Genomic DNA, 9662 nt, shown 5'->3' with positions numbered 1-9662 from the left:
AACCTTTTTTAAATTCCTGTATCCTGATTATGATCTGGATCATCACCAAAATTGAATGGATTGTACTTTAGCATGTGGGAGACCACTGATGAAAATGTAATTAAAACCTGTCCTTAACTTTTCAAGTTGTCCCGTACACAGACAGACAGACACACACAAACTCTGGCAGTAATAAGACATTCATAACAGCACATTTAAGACTTTGAAATATCAGTTTTTATTTAATCAACCTCTAGAATGTGGTTCAGCACCAGACTTCATTTATTGAAATTAATTAGGATCTGAATAATATTCTAATTTCACTGACATATATTCAGCTCCTAATGTATGAACTGTTTTGATTCTAGGAAGTTATATTATGTATTTTTTTTTTTTTACAGATTTATTCAGTTCTTAATTGGGGTGAAGAAACTGTTGCATTTGCTATTAATTGAGATTCTAACTAGAAGCTACATAAGGCAATAATGTATTTTCTTAATTTGATGCATTTCGACATTTAAAAGGAACACAGACATAAACGGAGTCTGTGCTACAGTGACTTTTAGTGAAATATACTCTAATTTATTCTATCAGTGTAATTTCCACAAGACCTTACCTAGAGATGGTGATCTGATTGAGGAGATAAGTGACGTGTTTGTTTCCCTGACATAAAAGCTGAAGCCTTGTCCATGCTAGGAAACAAGCCCATTTCAAACACTGTGCATCACCAGAAGAACTCTAATTAAGTAGAGATTGGAAAAGTTTTAAAACGACAGTGCTGTACCTATTGTTTGAAAGTGACTCATAGCAAAATAGAGCTGAAGCATCACTGCATGTCCACAGCAGTGAGGTTAGGACTGCTGAGGAGGTTGTTCTGGCACAGAAACCCCCGCTGCACTCAGAATGGATTCATTGTGCAGCAGGCGGACAGAGTCCCTGACCTCAGGGCAGTGTGCTCACACAGTGACACTGGCTCTTTGTTTCCACTGACAAAGCCAGCCTTCGCATCAATCACACTGCGAAACAGAGCTAGATCTTTAAACAAGCGGATGAGCCAACGTAGCCGACGGTGACGCCGGTCAAACGCTCTCGAATCGATGTAAAACCTGTTAAAAGTCATCTCAAGACTAAAATAAAACAAAGCAAACATGGGTTAAACTCAGACTCAACGGTTTATTTTAATTTTACCAAAACAATAGAAAATGTTTAAAAGAAAGGCTTGATAAGTTAATAAATAAATACATAAGTAAAAAACTCTTTACAAATGTTAAAAATGTAAGTTTTTAGGTCCTTAAACAGACTTAGTGTCATCACTCTTTACCCATTTTCATAAGATTACACACAACACAGACCGTTTTCATGTCGACAGAAAACAACAGTAACAAACAATCCTTACAACCTCACTTATTTTTTTAGCTAAATGTTAGCCTAGCCTGTTGCTAAAAGATGATTTCAGAGCTACAATGCAATCTGCTCAGTGCTTCCAGACAGAAAGTGCAACACAAGTCTTAACATGTAATATTAAACACGTTAACATACAGCATGCATATTGGACCGTATGTGGGGGGAGGGGTATAAGTGACCAGCCCTTTGGCGCAGCCAGGTGGATCCATGACATCAGTGCAAACAGACGTAGACGGAGCGGCTCTTAAACTGTCCAAAGGGACATCGGCCACATCTGGCACTGGCTGTATAGGTGGTTTAGGCACTGAGTGTGGTCTATCTGAGGCACAGGAGAGCAACGCCTGATTTTCCTTGTATAGAATAGAGCGGAGGTCGCTATGGCAACCGACAATCGCTTACTTTTATTGACTTAAATCTGCCCGTCTTCATGCATTTAAAAGGTGCTTAATAATATCACAGATTCAGAGATGGGTTTCTAAATTCACATTGTTGCGACATGCCTGTCCTCTTCAACTAGCCCGAAATACAGCGACGCTGCCCCATTAGAAGCCGTGTTATACACAAACCAAAAACGCTTGGTGAAACTAAATCTTTTTCTTTCCTTTACAGATGGAAAAAAAAACACTTAAATAGTCCTTCCTTCAGAAGAGTTAGGTTGCAGTGACGATAGCCGGAACGGTGATGGTGTTCCCAGCCAAAGGATTCTCATTCTCCACCTGATAGGTTACATCAGGGCAGGCCGACGCCCCCTCCTGTCCTTCTGGTGATGTGAGTGGCTCGTTTTTCCCTTCCTGAGATTGTAACTGGTTGAAGGTCCTCTCTGCTTCTTCAGACAGCCGAGTCTCCTCCTTCTCTTCTTCTTTCTACACAAGAAGGAACATAAGGTGGAACATTAGAGGGCTAAAAACACAAAATGAAGACAGCATTTATTCAAAATACCCAACATCTTACCTCCTTCTTTATCCTGTTGTATTCATCAATGGCATATTGGTACTTAGCAGATGTTATTCCAAACAGGGATGCCATCCTCTCCCCAAGATAGTCACATGCTGCAACATAAAACAACCATCTGTCCTTACTTTCTCAATAAATGTAACAGTAATTTTATTTATAATTTAACTGTAAGTAAAGGAAACATAAATGTACAATTTGCTTTTCTGTCATAGCAGTTATTGCTTAGTACTTCTGTTATCAACCAACACTTCAGAACACAGCCTATGACAGTGCTATATTTGCCAAGAATTCTATGAAATGTGTTTTAGGTTCTCTTCCATAGAGATTACGTTTGGACTTGTCTTTCCATTAACAATCAAATTAAGCAAATTGTAATTACAAAAATGTATTTTCTAAAATGGAAACACTGAAATAAAAAAAAGCTATTTTTTTTAGATTAATGGGGTGTTTCGTTTTAGTCGCATCGTACATATACAACGCAAAACTGCAGTGGAAATACTTTTTTCTTGCATCCCACGAGTAACGACATCAGCAACTGGACCTCACTGCCTTGTAAAAAGATGAAGAAGAAGACCGGAAGTAGTTGGAGGAAGATGGTGCTGCATATTTGGATTCATGAGCAGATGGTGTATTTCTTATATGGAGTTTGCGACAATGGGCGTGATGAGAACTAGAGCCGTTGCTGTAAAACACCATGTTTTTAGATCCGCCACCGTTTAAAAAGTTATTAAAAGTCAACAACTGTATTCATTGCAGCTTTCATTTAATTTCTTATTTAATAGTAATACCACAATTGCAAAAATTATTTTTTTTAGAAATTAGCACATTTTTCTGGATTATAACTTGCACCAGCCATAAAATGCATAATAAAGAAGGATAAAATATATATAAGTCGCACAGGAGTAAAAGTCGCATTTTGGGGGAAATTTATTTGATAAAATCCAACTCTAAGAACAGATATGTCATCTTGAAAGGCAATTCAGAATAAAAATCGAATAGAGGCAATGTTACATGTCCCATAAACAACAAACTGAGAACACGCCTGCTATGTTAACTTAACATATCAAGAGTTATTCAGATAACTATGGCATAAATAACAAGTTTATTAAACAATAAGTGTCACTCCAAATGACTAAATCCAATGACATCTTCATCCTCTGTGTCACTTTTAAACAACTCTGCTAACTCCAAACATTCTTTCTGCTGTTCGATTACATTACTTGCAGCTTATAATCTGCAGAATATGATTTTGCCATTTTTGTTAAGCCCTTCTTTGCTGTTTTTAGAAGTTAACGACAATGTTGAAATTATCAACAAAGGCCTAGAGTGTGAAAATAACATGTTAAATTATATAATAATGTGTTAATAATTCCACACATAAGTCACTTCAGAGTATGAGTCGCACCCCCGGCCAAACTATGGAAAAAAACTGCGACTTATAGTCAAAAACACGGTACATAATTTTGTGCACATTTGTAAAGGAAACCTAGCTGTAGATAAACCTATTTCTGCTCGTCATTCATTCTTTGTCGTAACCCATAAAGGTAACGCTCACTGCACCTTCCATAGAAAGTGCCCCTGGGCAAGTGAGCTGGTGTTTAAAATGTTAAGCATCTAGATACTATATTTTATATGCTAGAACTGTGCAGGCAGGACACCCAAACTGCCTTCAATATCTTTCTAAACATCAAATGTTGCTTGGGTCTGGTCGCAAACCAGTTTTGCTGGTATGCTTCTGCACCGTTGTCTGGAATTTCTAGGGACGCACAGCAGTTTCCCATCAAAGTGCTAGGGGGAGCCTATCCGAGAACTTGCGAGAATTTCTTCTACTCCTCGGTTTTTAAAAAGGGTGCGACCCGGCACTGAATCGAGAAGGACGACCAGACCAACAACTGGAAAGGCATACCAAGGACCAATCAAAGCTGCTTTTAGTCTGCACACTTCCGCTTGAGGTCTGTGCTGGTTTGCCACCGTTCAACGTGAAATCTGCACGGGGGGCGTGGTCACTCACAAAGACATATTTGACGGTTGCTAAATTGGCCTTGAATCCAACCAGATGTGAAAAGTATTTTTTCTCCCGGTGCACAGTTTTTATATTCTTAAAACACTTTACAGTACAGTTTTTTTTTATTGTTTATCTTATAACTTTTCACTATTATGTTATTCTTATTTTTTTGCTGCTGTAAACACCAGAATTTCCCCCATTGTGGGACAATTTAGGGATTTTTTTTATTCTATTCTATTCTAAACAAAAATAAAGGCATGTCACGGTAGGTTGTCTATATTTAAGGGAAGGATGATGATATATCTCTTAATAGAGCAGAGAGTTGTAAATAAAGTCATTTCAGACCTGAGATGGTGGATGTGGCTGCTCTCCACATGTGAAACCAGAAGTAAGGCCCCCAGGTCATCTTGGACTGCAGCAGAAACATAATGTTACCATCATCATCACCATCACTATCACCATCATCATCACCATCACCATCATCATCATCACTACCATCATCACATCATCACTATCATCTTCATCACCACCATTATCACCATTCTCATCATCATCATCACCATTCTCATCATCATCACCACCACCATCATCATCATCATCACTATCATCTTCATCACCACCATTATCACCATTCTCATCATCATCATCACCATTCTCATCATCATCACCACCACCATCATCATCACTACCATCATCACCATCATCACTATCATCTTCATCACCACCATTATCACCATTCTCATCATCATCACCACCACCATCACCACCATCATCACCATCATCATCATCACTATCATCATCATCACTATCATCACCATCATCACTATCATCATCACCATCATCACCATCACTATCATCACCACCATCATCACCATCATCATCATCACTATCATCATCATCACTATCATCACCATCATCACTATCATCATCACCATCATCACCATCACTATCATCACCATCATCATCATCACTATCATCACCATCATCATCATCATCTTCATCACCACCATCATCACCATTCTCATCATCATCATCACCACCACCATCATCACTATCATCACCATCATCACTATCATCATCACCATCATCACCATCACTATCATCACCATCATCACCATCACTATCATCATCATCATCATCTTCATCACCACCATCATCACCATTCTCATCATCATCATCACCACCACCATCATCACATCATCACTATCATCTTCATCACCACCATTATCACCATTCTCATCATCATCATCACCATTCTCATCATCATCACCACCACCATCATCATCATCATCACTATCATCTTCATCACCACCATTATCACCATTCTCATCATCATCATCACCATTCTCATCATCATCACCACCACCATCATCATCACTACCATCATCACCATCATCACTATCATCTTCATCACCACCATTATCACCATTCTCATCATCATCACCACCACCATCACCACCATCATCACCATCATCATCATCACTATCATCATCATCACTATCATCACCATCATCACTATCATCATCACCATCATCACCATCACTATCATCACCACCATCATCACCATCATCATCATCACTATCATCATCATCACTATCATCACCATCATCACTATCATCATCACCATCATCACCATCACTATCATCACCATCATCATCATCACTATCATCACCATCATCATCATCATCTTCATCACCACCATCATCACCATTCTCATCATCATCATCACCACCATCATCATCACTATCATCACCATCATCACTATCATCATCACCATCATCACCATCACTATCATCACCATCATCACCATCACTATCATCACCATCATCATCATCATCTTCATCACCACCATCATCACCATTCTCATCATCATCATCACCACCACCATCATCACCATCATCATCACCATCATCTTCATCACCACCATCATCACCATTCTCATCATCATCACCACCACCATCATCACCATCATCACCATCATCATCATCATCACTATCATCACCATCATCATCATCACCATCATCATCATCATCACTATCATCACCATCACTATCATCACCATCACTATCATCACCATCATCATCATCACCATCATCATCATCACTATCATCACCATCACTATCATCACCATCACTATCATCACCATCACTATCATCACCATCATCATCATCACCATCATCACCATCATCATCACTAGGGGTGTGGGAAATAATCGTTTAGGCGATATATCGTGATATTCGGCTGCCCAATATAATATCGATCTTTCACTTCTTAGTATCGATTTTCAAATAAAAAATGGTTACATAAAGCATTGATGGAAAATGGGCTACCTCTGCACCACCACTCTGGCAGAAAGCGCCGTGGAGCCCTTTAACTGTGCGTGCAGCACCAAATCTGTATTTGTGGCAGTCACAGTGGAAGAAAACCCCAAACAACATGGATAATAATACCTAATCAATATTTTCTGATGAAAATATACAGCACTTGTTTTATCTCATCATTTGATTTTGATAGCTGGGTTAAATATGGCAATATATAATGATACTGCAATATTGTTATAATATCGTATCGTGACCCAAGTATGGAATCGCAACACTCATGCCAATACTCACCTCTAATCATCACTATCATTTTCATCATCACTATCATCATCATCATCATCATCATCATCATCATCATCATCATCACCATCACCATCATCTTCATCACCATCATCTTCATCATCATCACTATCATCATCATCATCATCATCATCATCATCATCATCATCATCATCATCATCACCATCACCATCATCTTCATCACCATCATCTTCATCATCATCACTATCATCATCACCATCACAGGGGGAAAGGGGGAGAACCCGACCCTCCACCGCTCCTCACCCTCACCGCATCCACCGGAGGAGACAGCAGGTCCTTCTTCTCCTCCTCCGGGTCCTCTGGCTCCTCCTCATCGGTGCTGTACTCCTCCATGGTCTCCCCGCTGGAGAAGTGGATGATCCGACGGGGAACCTTCTCCCTCGGCTCCGTTCTCTTCCCCAGCTCCCCCAGCTCCACGCTCTCAAAGTCCCGCCCCTGGTTCGGGTTCTGAATCTGGGAGACGGACACGGACACGGTGTGAATTCAACGGCTTCAGAGCAGAAAACACTTCCAGAAAAAAAAGCAGCGGGAGTAAAAATGACATCTGTCCGACATGACAGCTGCGGCTAATAACAAGGAGCGATAAACCTGCAAACACAGCGATAAGGTCACAGTGGTTTAGCTAACAGGGAGACAGAGATGCTCCTACCTGTCCTGTATCCATTCCGCGTCCTAAAGAAACACCGACATTAGTAAGATACAAGGAAACATCAGCCATTGTTGCCTTCTTCTGTATCCCTCGGGGCTGCGCCGACCCGGAAGTACCATAACGGCCATAAGATGACGTCGAATTACGCCATGATCTGTTCAATCAACACAAAGCACTAACTGACAGCTTCAGGCGTATCAGTGTTATCAGTCAGAGCTTTGGATTCATTTTCAAACCAACTCACATTTACTTTTCATCTGCTGTATGAAATGCTGATTTAATAATAGGCTGTAACGCTTTTATTTTATAACCTGCAGCTTGTACTGTCCTACAACAATTTCACAATACCTGCATAAGTGCAATATGTTTATGACATTATTAAACAAAACTTCATTACCAAAAAAATTTTTTTTTTTTAACAGGGACCTGTGGCAAAAAAAAAGAAAAATTGTCTTGATGCCATAAATATCGCAACAGATTATGCTTTCACAAGTGGAGCAGTACTATTGCCATGGTGTTCCGCTTGATTTACGCATTTAAATAGCTTTATTATGATTCATGCAGGGAGTATTACAGATTATATGGACACTGCAATGTAAGTAGATCAGGAAAGGAAAAATAGGAGAAAAGATGAAAGAAAGATGAGATAAAAGGGAGATAATGAAAAAAAACTTCCGTCTGCATCATCACCTGCAAAGATATGTAAAAAGAACAGCACAACCAACGGATATAGAATAAGAGATACAATAAAGTAACACCTTGATACTATAGCTGAAGTATATGTAGTATTATTTAATCTGACATGTATACTGTGGTAGCTGAAGATAAGAATATAAGCTTTATGAATGTAAGAGAATCTGGAGCCACTTGGAGTGCACTTGTGTATGTAAAGTTATCCAAAGGAAAAATGCTCAATAGTGGTTGTGAAGAGCCGAAGAAGCGCCCCTACACATTATTGTTATTAAACAACACTTAATAATGGCCCTAACTATTGAATTAGTACTAACACTAAACCACAAGCTACAAACAGATGCCTAAACCTCTGCTGTAGGATGTCTTAACATCCCTGAAGCTAAGTATCTGCATTTCTGTCACCACCTACTTTCATCAAATTATAGTACATGTAAATCTGCATTTCTCTTCCCCAAAAACGCTTGCAAATTATGTTAGTGCAATTAAATTTTTTTGTGCTAACCATGCAGCTCTAAAGGGGTCTTCCATAGAACCGTCATGTGTTTGTTGTCTGTTTGCAGAACAGATTCAGTATATGCTATTTGTTTAACAGAGCAGTGGCACTGTAAAATTTCCAACTGATAACCATTAAAATATAAAGCATAAATAAAAAGTGGTCAGATAAAACAAGTACAGTATACACCAAGGGGACAGTAAACTATTTGATGTCTTCCGTGTTTTATTGGGCAGAGAAGCTATTCAAGGTTATTATTTTGTAAAATGTTGTTTTCTGTATAAAGCAGTTCATATATGCACCATAGTTTATATTTTATTTCAGTACGTTTGCAATATTAGCAGACGGTTGTGTGATAATGTTTCCCTATAGAACAGGGTGCTTTCTTAATATGTGCTATAAAGAACCTTTACATCATTCTAAGCCTCCAAGGAGGTTTAGATTAGTTTGAAAATGTATCTGTTTTATGGAAACAGTGATTGTATGATTTTAGAGCATCTTTATGTGGATCAAATTCAACTTGTCCTCATTGCTTAACAAAACAAGTAACACACTTATACAGTAACACAGCAGCTACAATAGGCTTATTACTTATTACTTTTAATTAAAACATACTGTTTTTTTTCCAAAGTTCTCCTTCCCCATTCTTTTACCACTGAGATTGTGATAAACTATCAATGATTTTTGTGAACTTAAAGATAAATATAGACAACGAAAAGCTTCACTTTGAGCATCTTATCTTATTTAGGACAGGGGGCACAGAGTATCCATTATTTTCAGCTGCAGTTTATTTTTATGTGCAAATAAAATAAATTGAAATGATTGAAAAACTAATAAGGGCCG

At 38.7% G+C, this 9662-nt stretch overlaps 1 protein-coding gene across 2 annotated transcripts; it reads right to left on the bottom strand.

The window, feature by feature from the left end:
- Positions 1 to 1128: 1128 nt before the first annotated feature.
- LOC119783511 (protein FAM177A1-like) lies at positions 1129 to 7783 on the bottom strand. Of its 2 annotated transcripts, none has more exons than XM_038285091.1 (5): positions 7634 to 7783; positions 7228 to 7437; positions 4688 to 4754; positions 2335 to 2432; positions 1129 to 2246 (listed from the first exon to the last, which is right to left on the bottom strand). In XM_038285091.1, the coding sequence occupies exons 1-5, from the start codon at positions 7700 to 7702 to the stop codon at positions 2034 to 2036; spliced, it is 657 nt and encodes a 218-aa protein (XP_038141019.1). In that variant the 5' UTR covers positions 7703 to 7783; the 3' UTR covers positions 1129 to 2033. The 2 variants fall into 2 exon arrangements, with proteins under 2 accessions (XP_038141019.1, XP_038141021.1); XM_038285093.1 differs by having other exon boundaries at positions 7234 to 7437.
- Between the last annotated feature and the right edge of the window lie 1879 nt (positions 7784 to 9662).

This window comes from Cyprinodon tularosa, unplaced genomic scaffold (genome assembly GCF_016077235.1).
Source record: "Cyprinodon tularosa strain WSP-4 unplaced genomic scaffold, ASM1607723v1 ctg206, whole genome shotgun sequence".
NCBI classification, from domain to species: Eukaryota; Metazoa; Chordata; class Actinopteri; order Cyprinodontiformes; family Cyprinodontidae; genus Cyprinodon; species Cyprinodon tularosa.
Note: the sequence above shows the minus strand (reverse complement) of the source record. Positions and strands in the feature narration are given on the sequence as shown.

Coding starts and splice junctions, on each gene's coding strand:
- LOC119783511 (XM_038285091.1), bottom strand. CDS start 7,702: ATGGCTGATGTTTCCTTGTATCTTACTAATGTCGGTGTTTCTTTAGGA. Junction 4,755..7,227: donor CTCCGGTGGATGCGGTGAGG/GTGAGGAGCGGT, acceptor TTTCTGCTGCAG/TCCAAGATGACCTGGGGGCC. Junction 2,433..4,687: donor AGCCACATCCACCATCTCAG/GTCTGAAATGAC, acceptor TTTATGTTGCAG/CATGTGACTATCTTGGGGAG.